The sequence below is a fragment of the Lissotriton helveticus genome, chromosome 1_2 (genome assembly GCF_964261635.1).
Source record: "Lissotriton helveticus chromosome 1_2, aLisHel1.1, whole genome shotgun sequence".
Classification (NCBI taxonomy): Eukaryota; Metazoa; Chordata; class Amphibia; order Caudata; family Salamandridae; genus Lissotriton; species Lissotriton helveticus.
The window spans coordinates 163,343,783-163,362,148 of NC_136058.1; the positions used below are offsets into that span (position 1 = coordinate 163,343,783).

Sequence of the window (18,366 nt, forward strand, 5' to 3'; positions counted from 1 at the left end):
GGGCCCACTACGTACACCACGTGCCCACTTTAAAGTGGGAGAAGCTTCTATACTCCTCCCCCTACAGACGTGTCTGGAATTTCCTTCCTCCCTGCCCTGGCCCAAGCTTTTCTGGACGCACAAAAGACTAGTGTTAAAACCTTTGTGAGTGGGCTGAGGCAGAGTCCGTGCCAAGCTGCCTGGGGGTTGAGAACAGGTTGATTTGGGGTTTGCTTGTGTTTCACACTGATAAAAATTGTGGTTTCTGCCTTAGTAGGGCCCCCTCCCCCTCAACCAGCAAGCCAATTTTCTACATGGCCAGATGGAGGTTAGGCCTGTCTTTCACCAGGTGGATGGGCATTTCAAACATTGACAAGAACAGCTGTCAAGCTGTCACAGTAGTTCTGCCAATGCAGATCTACAGCTCTATTAACATGATGAAGCCGTACGTTAGACGTATAAAATAATTATTGTCAAAAAGAAAATCCCAAAGCAGGTTTTTAAAAAAAAAACCAATATAAACACAATATCCCCCTTGCAACGGAAGTCATAATTATCAGTGCTCCTTATCTCTAGGTTTTTTCTGGCGGTGATGGGTACTGAAAAAGGGCTGTATGTCCACCCATCTAAATTAGGTGGGTGGACACACATTCAAATCTCCAATGGCACTCACTCCGTCGGGTCAATAGAGGAGTTTGACCACAGTGGAGACGGTGAAGTCTCCACCGTCGTCAAACTATGGTATGCTCAAATTTAATTTAGGTGAGTAGATCATTATGTTGGCCGGGAGGGAACTCAGTCACCGTTGGGATGGAGTTCCTTCTCCACAAACACAAAACAAAAATTCAGCCCTAGGTCATATACAGAAGGAAAGGTAAGGGTGGGGTGATGAATGCTTCTGTAATTCTGAAGATACTTTAGGACATTAATTCAGTGAATGACTTACCATTGGAGGCATCATTAAGCTGTATCAAAAATGTCAGGTTGTTGGCAGATTGAGGAAAGCAGGTTGGTGGCATGCTGGGATTAGCAATTTCATTGCATTATATCTTAATTCAAAGTTCACTGTGGAAAGCTAAGCTTGGATAAATTCATTCCGTGCATCAGAAGACTGATAAATATTTAAAGAAGTGACTACCTCAAGATCACGGTTAACAACGACCTCATTATTGGTGCATTTTCAATTATACCTTCTCAACATTGTCACAAAAAAGACAGAGAGGTGCTATTAGAATTCATTGTGCCCACATACATATACCATATTTGCAATTTGAACTCTTTATCACTACTGATCCACTGTCTGGAACACCCTTTCAGAACACCATAGGCCTATCTGTGATTTATCAGAAGTCCTAAGGGATCTGTATACAGGAATATTCTGCTTCTGTCAGTGTCTAATAAAAGCATCTATAAGCTCCTGGACACCACTTGCATGTAGATAATCTTTCTCCTGTACCCTCATCTTGCCATGTATTTGCCCATGGCCCATCACCTTCAAGAGCTAAAGGATTTATAGTGCACCTCTCACTAGACTTGGCAATCTATAAATACTGCAAGGCACTTGCAACAAACTCTGATCTAGATTTATTGTTCTCTCAATAAACTATCTTGTCAATCATAATTCCACAGCCCTTTTTATCCCTTACTAAGTGTTCCGAAGTGCCCCATAGCTGCATACAATGTTTTATGAAATTGACATAAAGATAGTAAATTAAGTTGCTCTTCTCATTTAAAGACTAATAGTTGTTACCTCAGGCGATTGCGCTGTAAAGCTTTTTTTTTATTTTTTATATATCTTTATTGATCTTTTGTACAATAGTCTCTTTAAAGTGTAATACGTTACTGAAGCCTCTGTTTTTATCAGGGTGAAGAGGGGAGCCCATAGCTTTTTTCTGCAAAAGTCTCACTAATCACCTCCCAGCCACCAACTATAAGTCAGAAGTGGCGTTCTCACATTCAGAAGGTGGGATCCTTGACTCGGCCACCATCAGTTGCCTGCATTACACCCGCCAAGTTCGAATGTGGGGATGAACTTGCTGCCTATTTCTCACATGGCCACAAGATCAAGAAAGATGGCAGTGGGAACTATGGAGCACGGCCTCCGAGAGCTGGCAGTAACCGCTAAACCTTCCATTCCTACAGGTTCACCGATTTCTCAGGTATTTTCCACAGTTTCCTGCACACCATGACACTCCAAGAGTCTGGGGGGATGTGAGTTGTCTCGAGTGGCCAGAGCACCTCATGCCACATCTGGAATCCCCACTTGTCTGGTGTTTGCACACTTCAAAGAAGGTAACTCTAAGGATGGTCATCATTTGTTGTCCTGGGAAAACCTGCAGCTCTCCCTCTTCACTGCAATTATGCCAGGCAGTGCAAGGCAATGCTGTAAATTTCTCGGGGTCTATGGGTACTCGTGGGTGAGCATTATCTACTGACTCTTCCTGATCTTCCTTAATAGCTACAAACTATATCAGGGATATCTACATGGTGGTGCCTGTGCTGTCATTCCATTCTCCCTCAAGAAGCCCGCTACCCGGAATCTAAGGCATAGATCCTTCTGTGGATGTGATGGCAAATCGAAGGTGATGCCTATGCTAATGTTAACAGGATCCATATTCTACAACAATGACTAGTGTGCGTGGATGATACTACAGATTATCCAATGGTCAATAGCAGCTTCTTGTGTTGAATATTGGATCATAGAGTGAACATTACCAGCGCCATCTTGTCACATTCAGACCTTTTACGAACACGTAAGCAGCAGCCATTTTGAAACCATGACCACTCTTGTACCATTGTGGATCGCTTGCACATCTCCCTCGCCTTGCGATCATCCCCCGCGCGCTGGCAACCCCCAAGCATCTGTCGGAGCCACAAACAGCTTCAGCGCGACCCAGCTCCAGAGCCACATCCCGTGTGGAACCCACCTACCCTTTCATCCCTTTCACACAGATGGGCTTCTGATAACCCCCTTCCCCTGTGCCTGATTGTCCAAGCCGATCCCAGGCCATCACCTAGCCCTGCGGATGCAGTTTATTGCCCCCCTACTGTAGAAACTCGCCTCCCTTCAAAGGGGGCCGAGATTAATCAATGCCCTCACACCACAAGATCCGACCGATCACACATATTCCTGTTCCCAGCGGAATGCCCAGCTGCGCGATAGCCATCATGCTGAGATCGGGGTGGGGACTTCTACTGTAGATGTGTGTGGGAACGGGCCTGGAGCGGGGATTTAGGAGATGTCGTTCCGTACATCAAAGCATTACCAAGAATGTGTTGTATGTAATAAAGTAATAAACCAGTGTATAAGAGGCCAGGCCTCAGAGATGTTGAGAAGGCGACTCGAGAAGATACCCTCTTGTCTGATCTGACGTGTTCTGCTCCGGAGCGAATGAAACTCTGTTTCCCGTATTCCAGTTTCCAGCGCCTGCCTCTTTATTTTGATAATCATCCAAGTGGTTTAGAGGCGGCTAACGCCAAAACAGCGTGTAGGAAGGTAACCTGGAATAGCTGTTTTTTCACACTTGTAACGACATTGTTAAAGTAAAAGAACGTTCTCTTTGTTGAAAATAAACTTTCGTTAAATTACACTCTAAAGCATTGTCAGTTTGGAAAAGCTTGCATAATACATATTGTACCAAAATATTGAATTCACTTCTGCAGAAACATAATAAAATATCATTGTTTTGTCTTCATCTGAATCCATGATTGAACAATGTATATACCAGTAAACATGAACTCCAATACCTTAAGTCTGGCTTTTGTCCAAAGGTAGATCCATATATCTTTGTGAGATAATTTGCTGCAAAATCTGCGCTGACCAAAGAGGGTGGAAGATATTTTGGCGCCGCAGTTAGCTGAAAAAGAAATATTTGAAATGTCTACCACTGTTTTATGATCATCAGAAAAGAGTACTAATTTGTGTGCAATTCGTATTTGCTTTTATGCACTTGTTACAGAGGCAATGTAAAGCAAAGCCTGCCTGATGAAGCGGTCCTATTGCAAATACAAAGCGAGGTGGGTTGCTTCCAGTGTCCAATGTCAAGTCACCAGGTCTCCTCTCCATCTGCATAGTCATGGCACATCTCCATCTACATCTCCTCAAGGTACTATCTCCTTTGTAAAGGTACCCTAGGGAAAAGCAGGATATTTGACAACCTTGGGAGTGGCATCAGCTGCCCTTTGTTGTTCTGGGAAGGAGCAAAGGGTTCCTTCAGCCACAGGACACCTTCTTCCCTGAACACAAAGACACAAAGAGTAAGTTGGTGTTCAATAGGCAAAATGAGCCTCCTTTACTGCTGCCCTCTATAGTACCTGACATGTAATGCACCGATGTTACTAACCAGCCTTCTAGATGCACCCTCAGGTGATGGGGAGATAATGAAAAAATCTGTTTTGCCACCAGCCACTACTGCAAAGTACATTTCTAGTAACTAAAGACAAGCCAATGGCATTAAAGCCATTGAACTGTGGTTAAAATGGCGTGAGAGCTGTAGGAGTGACATTTGTGATAACGCTGTTCTGTCAAATATGCAGTACAGAACAGAGTCAAAACATAAACTTTAAATGAGAACCTTTAAATGAAAAAATAGGGTAGCTATAAATCAAGACAAAACCGTAAATGTGTCCAAGACAAATTGAGATGCAAAGAAAGGGGAGTCCAATAATCACTGTTAAATAACACAGTTGGCAAATATTATACCAGAAGTTAGTCAAATAACAGGGTAATATTTTCAGTCAAAGTTGCTGAGTTTCAAGAAGGCTCGCAAAGCCATCCTGACACCTCTGACAGATTATTGAGTTTTATAGTTAAATTGTGCGGTTGTTCCTGTGACTGTAAGAACGTAGGCTGAGACTTTAAATTGAGCAAATTCTAAGGCTTTGTAAAGCTTGCAAGCCAGATTAAGGAGAAGACAAATATTGCCCTGCCAAAATATTGACTACAACAATATCCTGAAGGTAAGAATATATTGGTATGCATTGGTAAACATATGTTGGACTTGGCCCTTTTGGCAGGTTCACCCCGAAACTTTTTGCATTTTCCTAGCCTGTTTCTGTAACCTGGTGTTGGGTATTTTAGGTCTCTGGGCACTTTTTCACTGTGGTCTAGTGTAAAGTGTGTGCACTCTCTGTGTATGTGTGGTGAGAGTGGCCTGCCCTCCCATAGGAATGCATTGGGATATGTGTGTCCATGGCAGTTCCTGATGTGTGGGGAGTGCAGAGGCGAGTTTGGCAAGTGCGAACTCGTGAGATTAAATGCTGCACGACGGTGTGCGCAGATTTAATGTGTCTAGTGTAGAAGTGCCACTTTTAGAAGTTGGCATTTCTGTGTGCAGTGAATGTGAATTGACTGTCTGGCTTGGGATTGACAGGAGCTGGCTGGTGTGCTTGGCTCCAGGAGTCAGGATGGGTCTGCCCGGTGGTGAATAGGGAGATCTGCATGTAGATGGGAAGAAGGAGTTGCACCTGGGATCTGAATAGGGCTGTGCCTTCCCTCCACAATGCTGGCTCGACCCTCTGTGGTGCGTCTGATGGCCCTAGCCTGTCCAGTGAAAGGGAGAGAGGGGCTGAGCAAAACAAAAGTGCTCAGGAGTTCCCCTGAACCAGTTGTAGCTGGTTCTCCCATTACTTGCACCCTTTAAACAAAAGAAAATGTAGTATAAAAGAGGGGCTGTGAACCCATGATTTTGTTCTTGTGTTTTGATACTGGAAACTACCAGGGGCGTGCTGCTGCTGGGGCCCAGGGGAAGGCTTGCCTCTCTGGGCTCTGCCCTGCCCCTGGATGCCGCATAGACTTCTGGGACCTTTTTGTTTTACCATTGCCAAGGCTTGTTATAGCCTAAGCGCCTTGAGAGCGCTGTACTCTAAATGCCTCGGGGAAGGAGGACTGTGTGGGCTTGGCAGCGCGGCGCTGACTGAAGAGGAAAGGGAATCCCTGGCAAGGGATTCCCCCGAGATTGCCTGCGTGTCAGCTGCGGGTGCTCACCCCGCCTCTTTAGTTAGTTATATGCGCGGGTGCCCACCCCACGACTTTGCGCTCATTCCTTTTTTTAATAGAACGGGTGCCCATCCCGTGGTGTGCTTTTGATATCGAGGGAGCCTACCCCTCATTGCCAAAGGAATCGCCGCCGCAGCCCGGGAGGAGCACCGAAAGCTGAAGTCCGTCCCGCCGCCTGGTTGTGGGCGGGGCCGTCGTTCGGCATTTCCGCTTCTCTCCTTTGCCAGGGGGCAAGCCGTGCCGCGGTAGATCTCCCGGGTAAGGAGAGAAGGAGTATGGCGGCTCAGCAGGACTCCCATGAGTGGAGGGAGCCCTGCGGCATCGAGGAGTTGTCCCCAGAGGAAGAGCGGTGCAGCGGGACTCGACGAGGCTCTCCAGAGCGAGAGAGCCCCGCCCGCTGCCGCCGTGCCGAGAGAAGCACTGTTGCCGCCTGAGGAGGACCGGGTAAAGAGGCACCTAATGTGCCCCTTCCTAGTGCGAGGCATCGTGGTGCGGGCTGCCATGAGCATAGGGAGCCCGGGAGGCCGCATCCCAGTGAAGAGTCCCGCCTCCCGAGTCGAGTGAAGGCTGGAGTCCCCCCGAGAACACCCCGATGAGTTGGCAAGGGCTTGGGGGGGGCTCCGGGTGTGCCTTGATGGTGTCGGTCCAAGCCCGGCCTGTGTCCTGAGCGGCCCCCGCCTGAAGGGAGGGTCGCTCAGACGATGGGGGCACTAATTATCGTAAGAGCCCAGTGTGGCTCCAACCCTGGGTAACATGCTTTGTTTAAAGAGCCCTTGTGGCTCTACCCTGGGCGTATGTGTTTAAAGGGGCCCGTGGTCTTTCCCCATAGAGTGCCAGTGAGGACCCGTGGTTGTTCCCAGAGCGGACCCGCCGTTGCGGGCCGCTCCAACGTGGCTCCAGTTGTTTTAGAGTCCCGGTTAGCAGGGATTCCCCTGCACAGAGAGTGCCAGTGTTCGTCCAATGTCGGGCCATTCCTGTTTACCGGGGAACAGAGGGGCCCACGCTTATTATTTGAGGAGCCAGTGTGGTCCATGGGACCTGTTCATTTTCAGAGCCCCGTGGCTCCAACATTTGGCCCAGGTGTTAGAAGGGCCAGTGAGAGCCCCCTGCTACAGTTTACCTTCTACAGCTGCCCAGCAAGTAGTGGGCAGCTGCACCGTTTAGGCGCAGTTCTGGTGAGAGTCCCTGAGAGGGACAGAAGTGGCACAGAGGTGCCAGGCCTTCCCCAGCTGCGCAGCACTTAGTGCCAGCTGCAGCGTTTAGGCCCAATGTGATGGTTCTCAGCTGCCCAGCAAGTAGTGGGCAGCTGCAACGTTTAGGTTTGCGCAGATGGTGCACCCCTGACTGTCGCTGCCTTGGCAGCGCGCCCTGACATTCTGGACACAGGGCATTTGAGCCCCTTCCTGGATGGCCAGTTGTCCAGGGGGAGTGGTAGAGGTATAGGGCGCAAGGCCCTAATGTGATTATGCGCTAAAGTGATGTGGTGCTAGGAAATATATTGTGTATAGTATGTTTTGCGTCCCCTGTTTATGATGATGAGGTTATTTTGCATTTCATGTGGTTATGCTAGTGAGATGATGTTTCACTGTGTGAGTTACGCCCCTAATGTGAGTTATACTTAGGAGGTAGGGTCTAATGTGTTTAGACTAGTGAGGAGATTGCATAATGTGTTTATACTGGTGAGGTTGGTGCAGAATGTAATTCGCGCCTGAGGTGACTGTGCATAATGTTGTTTGTGTTACAGGTTGAGGTGGAGTGCAGTGATTACCAGTGGTTACTGGTTGACTGTTTATCATCTATTTTACTTGTACCAAGTTCGCTTTGTGATGGTTCTGACAGTGGCCCACGTGGCCCTGTCCCGTGTAAATAATCCCTTGTGAATATTGCCCATGCCAGTTGGCACAGTGTATGTTATGTGTTTACTATTCTAATGTGTTATGAGAATACAAAGGCTATTTTTATATAACCTTGTGTGGAGTTCCTTTTGTGGTGTGCCTGGGATGTTGTTGTTGTGTGTGTGCGCAAATGCTTTACACATTGCCTCCGGGATAAGCCTGACTGCTCGTGCCAAGCTACCAAGGGGGTGAGCAGGGGTTATCTTTGGCGTGTAACTCCCTTGCCCTGACTAGAGCGGTGGTGGTTTCTGCCTGGCTTTGGCGCAAGCCTTAGCCAACCAGAAATCCCATTTCTAACATTGGTAGCAGCGGTGGGATTAGGACTTGTGTTTGCGCAGTACCACAGCGACAACTGGCTACATTACAAAAATCTGCATTTAGATAGTCACATGTTGGGGATTATTGTTTTTGATTTTGTTTTTCCTCAAGAGTGTCATTTTTAAATGGTGTTCCTGCGCTTTTATGTTTAGTGGCAGAAGAGAGAAAATGACAGGACTGGGCGCCAGTAGGTGGGGAGGTTCCCATAGATAGGGAGTCCCTTGCTGGGTCCAGTGCCCAATCCCTGTTCCTGTCCCCAGAGGTGTGGGTAGATAGGAGAGAGGGAGTGTGGAGGAGAAATGGCTAGCTCGGGAGGGTGGTTATTCCCTGATTGTAGTGTGTGTGTGTCTGCATTCCCCAGTATGGTGGCATCCAGTGGTGGCAGCAAAAGTGTGTCCAGTGCGTGAAGTCCCATTCCCAGTTCCCAGAGTATGGTGCCTGGTGCTCAGTAAGAGGGTACAGGTTGAGAGTCAGTGGCAGTGAGGAACTGTCTCACCAGTCTGGAGGGGGCGTGTGTGGATGAGTGGTGTGTTGCACTGGAGGAGTTGGTGTGAGTTCTTTTGGTGATAAAAGGAGCCTGCAAGGGAGGAGTACCTTTGGTGGTGTGCAGGAGGTCCTGCAGATGCACTGGACGATAAGGTGGACATCTAGCGGTGTGCTAGAGGTCTTGCAGAGGCATTGGGGAGTGATTCCAAAAGAAGTGGCTTGTGTATCTTCTGGTCCTGTGTGGGGAAGAGGTTCATGTGTAGCCCAGCTAGGTCCCAGTAGAATGGGAGGGTTGTAGGGGCCCACGTCCTGTCTCTGAGGAGAAGGAGTGGGAGGCACTGCGTGTCTCCATGTGCCCAAAACCCTGTCTCAGGGCCTGGAGGGTTCCCTAAGGGAGTGCCAGGTCGGGGGCCTAGGCTGTACTTGCAGGTCATTTGAGGAGGATCTTTCTGTGTCTAGAGGACAGGGAGGGTCTGTAACCAGAACTCCGGCGGTCCTGGTGTTGGGCAGTACCGCTCCTAAGTGGAGGGTGCAGAAGTCCTGGTTGAGGGGTGAGAGGGGGACAACCAGCCCCAGTGGAAAAGCCAGTGGGTCAGGGGCCAGCCAGAAGGGCTGAGCCACCAGTGAGCGACCATGGTGACACAACTTCTGTCCTGAGAGACAGGGAGACTGCCACACGACACATTAGTTATATGTCACCCTCAAGGGGGGGTATGTGTGCTCCCCGTGAGGTCCTGGTTCGCAGGGCATTTGACCGCCCAGAGTGCTTGACCATTTGTGCGGCCTCTGGAGGTCGTTCCCTGTGGAGGGGAAAGCCAGGTTCAGGTTGTGGCCTGACCTGGAAGGCAGGGCATCTGTAATTAGTGTCCTGGCCGGGTTGCCTTCTAGCAGTACCCCTATGAACACAGGAAGGACCCATCTGAAAGGAGAGGGAACCTGTGTTTCCCAGAAGGGGTGGTGCAGGCCTCGCCGGGATCTTTAGGGTCCCTGGCTGAGTATGGTAGTACTACCCTGAGAGCAGGTGTGGCCCATCTTAAGGGAGAGGGACCCTTCTCTACAGAGGGAGGGAGCAGAACTCTGGAAGGGGTGCAGAGGGAGGGAGTCCTCGCCTCTGACCCCGGTGCATCCGGTGAATGTGGATCCCAGGTGGTAGACCAATGATGGAGAGAGGTCCTGAACTGGTGGGAGAGTTGTGTTCTGGAGGGTTCTTCCTTGGGAGGGTGCGGAACCCCAGAAGTAGAGGTAGGGTGGGGCATTCTTGCCCGTGACCTCTGGTCAGCCTGAGGGTGTGGACCCTAGGTTGAAGGATCAGTGGTAGTTTGGAACTACACTGAGAAGGAAAGTGGAGAATGGCTATTGTGTGCCAGGGGTTACTTCCCCTCACTCTGTGGATTGGCAAGGACCTGTGACATCTGGAGGGCCTAGGGCCGGGTCCTGGCCGTGGACAACTAGAGAGTACAAGTAGGGTATCCTAGTTGATCCAAAGAGTTCTTGTTTAGAGGAAACCATGTGGGTTCAGAGTGGAGTAGAACCGGAGGGTGTCCCTGCCGTACGGGCCCGCGTCCGTGTTCTATCGCCCAAACCAGGGAAGCCCATCTAGGGAGTGATTGGTCTGCCCTGCGTTTTGGCTGGAAGGGGGTTGTGTTGTACTTGGCCCTTTTGGCAGGTTCACCCCGAAACCTTTTGCATTTTCCTAGCCTGTTTCTGTAACCTGGTGTTGGTGATTTTAGGCCTCTGCACACTTTTTCACTGTGGTCCAGTGTAAAGTGTGCGCGCTCTCTGTGTATGTGTGCTGAGAGTGGCCTGCCCTCCCATAGGAATGCATGGGGATATGTGTGTCCATGGTAGTTCCTGATGTGTGGGGAGTGCAGGGGCGAGTTTGGTATGTGCGAACTCGTGAGATTGCATGCTGCGCGACGGTGTGCGCAGATTTAATGTGTCTAGTGTAGACGTGCCACTTTTAGAAGTTGGCATTTCTGTGTGCAGTGAATGTGAATTGACTGTCTGGCTTGTGATTGACAGGAGCTGGCTGGTGTGCTTGGCTCCAGGAGTCAGGATGGGTCTGCCCGGTGGTGAATAGGGAGATCTGCATGTAAATGGGAGGGAGGAGTTGCACCTGGGATCTGAATAGGGCTGTGCCTTCCCTTCACAATGCTGGCTCCACCCCCTGTGGTGCGTCTGATGGCCCTAGCCTGTCCAGTGAAAGGGAGAGAGGGGCTGGCTAAACAAAAGTGCTCAGCAGTTCCCCTGAACCAGTTGTAGCTGGTTCTCCCATTGCCTGCACCCTTCAAACAAAAGAACATTTAGTATAAAAGAAGGGCTGTGACTCCATGATTTTGCTCTTGTGTTTTGATACTGGAAACTGCCAAGGGCGTGCTGCTGCTGGGGCCCAGGGGAAGGCGTGCCTCCCTGGGCCCTGCCCTGCCCCTGGATGCCTGATGGACTTCTGGGACCTTTTTGTTTTACCATTGCCAAGGATTGTTATAGCCTAAGCGCCATGGGAGTGCTGTACTCTAAATGCCTCAGGGAAGGAGGACTATGTGGGCTTGGCAGCACGGCGCTGCCTGAAGAGGAAAGGGAATCCCTGGCGAGGGATTGCCCCCAGATTTCCTGCGTGTCAGCTGCGGGTGCCCACCATGCTTATTTGGTTAGTTATATGCGCGGGTGCCCACCCCGCGACTTTGCTCTCATTCCTTTTTTTTAATAGAACAGGTGCCCACCCTGTGGTGTGCTTTTGATATAGAGGGAGCCTACCCCTCATTGCCAAAGGAATCGCCACCGCAGCCCCGGAGGAGCACCCTGGAAGCTGAAGTCCAGTCCGCCGCCTGGTTGTGGGCGGAGCCGGTGTTCGTCATTTCCGCTTCCCCCCTTTGCCAGGGGGAATGCCGTGCCGCGTTGGATCTCCCGGGTAGGGAGAGAAGGAGTATGGCGGCTCGGCAGGGCTCCCATGAGCGGAGGGAGCCCTGCGGCATCGAGCAGTTGTCCCCAGAGGAAGCGCGGTGCAGCGGGACCCGACGAGGCTCTCCGGAGCGAGAGAGCCCCGCCCACTGCCGCCGTGCCGAGAGAAGCATTGTTGCCGCCTGAGAAGGACCGGGTAAAAAGACACCTAATGCGCCCCATCCTAGTGCGAGGTGTCGTGGTGCAGGGCTCCCATGAGCGAAGGGAGCCCCGGAGGCCGCATCCCAGTGAAGAGTCCTGCCTCTCGAGTCAAGTGAAGGCTGGAGTCCCCCGAGAACAGCCCGGTGAGTTGGCAAGGGCTGGGGGGGCTCCGGGTGAGCCTTGATGGTGCCGGTCCAAGCCCAGCCTGTGTCCTGAGTGGCCCCCGCCTGAAGGGAGGGTCGCTCCAATGATGGAGGCACTAATTATCGTAAGAGCCCAGTGTGGCTCCAACCCTGGGCGGCATGCTTTGTTTAAAGAGCCTGTGTGCCTCTACCCTGGGCATATGTGTTTAAAGGGGCCTGTGGTCTTTCCCCGTAGGGTGCCAGTGAGAGCCCGTGGTTGTTCCCAGAGCGGACCCGCCGTTGCGGGCCACTCCAACGTCACCCCAGTTGTTTTAGAGTCCCGGTTAGCAGGGATTCCCCTGCACAGAGAGTGCCAGTGCTCATCCAACGTCGGGCCATACCTGTTTACCGGGGCCCAGAAGGGCCACGCTTATTATTTGAGGATCCAGTGTGCTCCATGGGACCTGTACATTTTGGTGCAGTTGTTAGAAGGGCCAGTGAGAGCTCCCTGCTACAGTTTATCCTTTACAGCTGCCCAGCAAGTAGTGGGCAGCTGCACCGTTTAGGCGCAATTCTGGTGAGAGTCCCTGAGAGGGACAGAAGTGGCACAGAGGTGCCAGGCCTTCTCCAGCTGCGCAGCACTTAGTGCCAGCTGCAGCGTTTAGTCCCCATGTGATGGATCTTAGGTGCAAAGCAAGTAGTGGACAGCTGCAAAGTTTAGGTTTGCGCGGATGACGCACCCCTGACTGGCGCTGCTTTGGCAGCGCGCCCTAACATTCTGGACACAGGGCATTTGAGCCCCTTCCTGGATGTCCAGTTGGCCAGGGGGAGTGTTAGAGGTATAGGGCGCAAGACCCTAATGTGATTATGCACTAAAGTGATGTGGTGCTAGGAAATGTATTGTGTATAGTATGTTTTGCGCCCCCTGTTTTGATACCTCTACATATGGGTTATGATGATGAGGTTATTTTGCATTTCATTTGGTTATGCTAGTGCGATGATGTTTCACTGTGTGAGTTACGCCCCTAATGTGACTTATACTTAGGAGGTAGGGTCTAATGTGTTTAGACTAGTGAGGAGATTGCATAATGTGTTTATGCTGGTGAGGTTGGCGCAGAATGTGATTTTCGCCTGAGGTGACTGTGCATAATGTAGTTTGTGTTACAGGTTGAGGTGGAGTACAGTGATTACCAGTGGTTACTGGTTGTTTGTTCATGATCTATTTTACTCTTACCAAGTTTGCTTTGTGATGGTTCTGACAGTGGCCCACGTGGCCCTGTCCCGTGTAAATAATCCCTTGTGAATATTGCCCGTGCCAATTGGCCCAGTGTATGTTATGTGTTTACTATTCTAATGCGTTATGAGAATACAAAGGCTATTTTTATATAACCTTGTGTGGAGTTCCTTTTGTGGTGTGCCTGGGATGTTGTTGTGGTGTGCGTGCGCAAATGCTTTCCACATTGCCTCCGGGATAAGCCTGACTGCTCGTGCCAAGCTACCAAGGGGGTGAGCAGGGGTTATGTTTGGGGTGTTCCTCCCTTGCCCTGACTAGAGTGGTGGTTTCTGCCTGGCTTTGGCGCAAGCCTTAGCCAACCAGAAATCCCATTTCTAACAACATACCTTACTGTTCTTACAGTATTAAAATGCTATGTTTCAATACCATTGTTACACAAAGTGTTTTCCATGCAATGTCTTTAAATGAACACTTAATTGGTCATTCCTACTTTCATACAACTAAAGCAAAGAAAAGTTAATAAAAGAAATTGCTGTAATTTTCGTTGAGTACCCATTAGATGGTCATACATGTATTCAGAGTGATGAGAATATCTGATGAATACTTCAAATGCTGATTCCTCACCTTTTGAATTGTCATAGGTGCCAAACTGTATCTGGAAACTCTTTAGCAGTTGCTCCGGCATGCCAGTAGGTGATGCCCTCAGACCTCACAGCAGCCTCGTCCTACCTCCAGAGGTTATGGCAAACTGTTGTATATAGGCACCACCCTGAGCGCTAAAGTTAGTTCCTTTTTTCTGTGTCTTCCAATGCTTATCCTTGTTTGTGTCTGTTTTTCATCAACTTCAGTGATAGTGTGTTAGGGGCATTGTGCCCCTGAAGACTACAGGATTCAAGCCATGCCACAACTGCAGGAAGCAGATGTCAGTTATCGACTCACATCTGCCTTTGGTGTTTGGATCCAAGAGCTTCATTCAACGCCATGTGACAAATGCTCTCTGATGCATCCAAAGGCCATCAGGAAGCAGAAGGCAAGGAAGTGAGGGCGTTCTCACTCCAAAGACTAGTCCAGGTCTTTGGCCATGGGTAAGTACAAGACAAAGTCAAAGCACAAATCTTGGTGCAAACACAGGAAGTTTCGACAGGACTCTTCACTCGCACACAAAAGGCCAAATCGCACAAGCGGTCTGACTACGGCACCATTCCACAGCTGGAGACGATGCACCCCAAATGTAGTGGACCATATTCAACTGCATAGCAGGGAGAGTCCTTCATGGAGGAAATGCTGCAGCTTTTTCAAATAATCATGGGTCCCACTGGAGTGCCTTTTGGCCCCATGGATCAACCAGTACACCCACTTCTCCACTCATTCGACAAAGGCCACACTGGTTCTGCCTGGGTCAGCACTGGCATGGCTTAAAGGGGGTCAGTTACAGATCTGAGCCCGACACCATTCCCGTATCCGAAGTTAAGTTCATCTAGATCTGAGCCAATTTCTCACTACACGATCACTAGGGCACTGCCCATGGTATGGCAATACCTTTGCCTCAGTGCCAGTATCTTATTTGCTTTGAGGTCTTGGTCTTTTCAGACTCAAATATAATTCTGGCCCTTCAGAATGTTCCACATGAGGCTGACAAATGGTTATGATTCCTATACTGATGCTGGCTTATATTTAAACCTCCAGAATATTAGTGGCCTTAATACCTCCTCAGAAAACTGAACAAAGCATCTGGGCACCTCGCCGAGGAAAGGGCACTTACATGGTGGTAGTTTGTGAGCTGAGGAGGTGCTGACAACTACAGTAGTCAACTGTGGAAACTAACGTTAATTTGCTTACAGGAATCTTATAGGTGGTCCTTTAAATTCAAAGCCTTTGCTACCTTTCAATAAAGACCCGAATAATACCCTGATTGGCAGACTTATTTAAACCATGTTCGGCCCTGCAGGTACGTCACCCTGTCACAACTAGGTGACTTGGTCCGGCTTCGGGTAATCTGGTGTTTCTGACACACCAACTCACACCGGAATGCCTCAAAATCAAACTTCAGCCAGATAAGTCAATCTGAATGTGTTTCCTTCAGCAGCACCAGACAGAGAATTGAAGCGCATTGATGCACTTGGCAAGAGAGTGTGGTCTTCTGACATTTTGACATTACTGCCTCTGGCTACTGTTGCTTGATCGAGAGATAAACTCATGGCTTCTTGAAATGGCTAGCAACATTTTACCCACCCTCCCTAAAGACTTCTGAAGTAACTTCACCCAGATGGTCCATGATAGACAGGACGTAGCCTGGTACACTTTACTTGTCACTCTGGGTACCACAGACTTTGTGGGCCATGCTATAAGTACTAGTCTGGTGATTCGCCATCAGTCCTGGACATGCCTTTTGTTGGCTCCTTGCTGTTGATTCACCTTTCAAGTGATTCAAAGAGAGCTGCTCTACGACCTGCTCCTTGGGCTAAACTCTCCCTGGCCTGTCAGTTCCATCAACAATGCCAGATGTTCAGGGGTTACTCCCCAGGTCTGGTTTAATGCCAGAGGCAGCCATCTCAGCATGTTCAGAAACCCATTCAGCTTTTTCGTGGCTACAGGGCATGTGGTGGTTGAGACGGAGCTCAGGGTCACCAACAACATAGTCAGGCCTAATCTTCTTCTTCCTCTGCCATTGCTAAGTCGATCTGATTCCCATTTGCAGGGGGGAATAATATGTTTTTACCTGCCAAACTGGTTTTTCAATTATGTCTGACAGTGGAGTGTGCATGTTCTTCATCATGGCTACGCCTTTCTATTTCTCTCAACCCTCCTCCAGTTTCTTCTATTTTCAATCAGAGTGCGACAGAACATGCTTCCACGTTCTGTGCATTGGGCTTCTAGTGCTTAATAATGTTGCATGTTTGATTTTGCACACTGTCAAGATTGAAATATGTCACTGATGCCCTACACCTTAGGCATGGAATATTTTATTGTAAATGGAGGTCAGCAAGCAAAGGTGGCACAAAATATGACTCCATGCCGTGACCTGTCAGCATGCTGGAGCATTTAATTAAAAGTTTTCAGATCTAGAATTGCTTACGGTGGAATTCAAAAGGAGAGGACTCTGTGGTTAGATAGAATATTCATGAGAAAGATTATTACCAAAAGTAAATAACTTGTTTATCTGTTCACTTTGTATAGTGTCTGATGCAAGTCATATCAGCTTACATGAGGAGCTATGATTCAAAATTGCATAAAGGATTCTGCCAAAGTATCCTCCTTCCCTGTCATGTACTATAAACGTATCTATGGCGGTGACTGGTAAGGTGAGAATTGATATTTAATCGTTATGCAGTAATACTAGACAGAGTATACAATTTCGTTTGACTTTTTCCATGAATTAATCATGTTTGAACAGTTAGGAAACGCTGATAAAATTACTTTCGATTAAACTAATTACAAGTTTTGGGATTTTGACAGGTTTTGTGTGTGTGTGTGTCTGTGTACCTCCTCTTTCTGCAGGGTGGGCACGTTTCATAAGAGTGTGCGAGGAAACTTCCAAGTTTTTAAACGCTCTCTTGGGTACCCTTGATTCTACCTTTTGTAAAATTGCAAAGGGCCCTAGGCCCGCATGTTAGAGAGCAGCAATGATGTAGACACGGACACCAGATAGGGGTAGTGGGAATGGCCACGAGCACGTGCGCTCGGCCCCTTTTATTGGCCTCGTCACCTGACCCAGTGACGTAGGTGATGGGTGTGTGTTCGATGTGCAATACACTGCAGAACACTAGAACGTGTCCATGCTAGGACACTACATCCCTCCCATTTTTTAATCGCAAAAACCCACATACAGAAATCAACCTGTGGGGAAAACAAAATGTATCAGGATGCAGTAAAGTGTTCAACTTCCGTGGAGTCCTTATATCCGCCGCTGCTTGGAATCACAGATGATGTTCAATCTGCTGCGGGGAACCCCAGTTCACAGTGGCACCGGTTTGGGGTGCTCGATGGAACCAGTCTATTGACGACTCTGCGACAAAATTGTCCTCACAGTCCTTCTTTTGCTAACTTCCATGGCGACGGGTGCAGTTAGAGTTCTTGTCATTCGCCGGGGAATGATGCACGATTTCCGGTCTCGGCCTTGGCTTCACTTGTAGTCTGTGTCCTACTTGGCAAAAGTCAGATCTGTTGCAAGGCATCCCTCTCACCAGGATGACCTCTCTCGTCGGTGTTCCCCTGCCACGGGATATCCTTGAGGTCCTCTTTTCTCGGATTTGCGCTGGGCTGGATGTGCCACATCAGGTTACTCCTGCGCCGCCGTCAGTGGGGGTATGGAGGAGACGATGTGCCTCACCTCAGATTCCGCTGCCTCGTCCCGAAGGTAGCTGTTGGTTTCTGTCTTTGCTTGCGATGTCTTCGCCCTCCCCTGACCTTTCGGATGGGCGTTGGAGGACCATCTCTCGTCGCGGGGACTTGCGTCCCGGAGGCCTCTGCCCCTGAGTCACCACGGCTGGCATTTGTCCAGTGTCCGTGTGACCCCAAAGGTGGATGTCACAAACGGTCTTGCTTGCTCCTCTCCGCAGATCCTGGGTGTGCGGAAACATCGTCTATCAGCTGGTCTTCTTTGCCACTGGTGTTCTTCCGGCCTCGTGTTCCTCGCACCGTTGTCCTGGCACTTGTCGCCTTCCTTCTCCTCGGGAGTGTGAGTGGTCTTCCTGCACTCCTCCCTCTTTCCTTAGTTGGTTCACTGTGGGGACGTTGCTTCGCACTGACTTCTCCTTCCACTCTTAACTGTGGCAACAGGCCACATGGATATACTTCCTTCCTTTTCACGGTGGCAGACGTGCCACTCAGATCTCTCCCTTTCTTCCTTCCTTTTCACAGTGGCAGACGTGCCCCTCAGATCTCTTCTTTTCTTCCTTCTGCTTCGCGACATCACTTGGACCGATCTTGTGTCTTCTCTCCTGACCTGGCTCCTCCATGCAGTGCGCGCACTCTGCATGTGTACCCCATGTCTTATCCCCGTCGGGGACACTTTCTCCTTCTTCCTCAGCAGCCAGAGTTGGTGTCGCGAACCTTCTTTTCTTGATTCTGGTTGGTGACGTTCGGGGGTCCACGTCCGTAGACCTTTTCATGGTTGAACGTCCTGGACCGTTTGGCGGTCCACTTCTGCCGATGTCTGGCAGGTTGCCTTCGGTCGTCCTGTCGGACTTTGCGCTTCAACAATCTTTTTGGGGACCCGTCGTGGGTCAGCACTTG

The 18,366-nt window shown here is 49.6% G+C and overlaps 1 protein-coding gene across 1 annotated transcript in view; it reads right to left on the minus strand.

The window, feature by feature from the left end:
* Nucleotides 1-18,366, minus strand: part of PODN (podocan) — a 385,969-nt gene that overhangs the window by 129,628 nt on the left and 237,975 nt on the right. Inside the window, exon 5 of the mRNA XM_078673459.1 lies at nt 3,727-3,836. Coding sequence (XP_078529585.1) covers nt 3,727-3,836 — 110 coding nt within the window. The remainder of the gene's footprint in view (nt 1-3,726; nt 3,837-18,366) is intronic.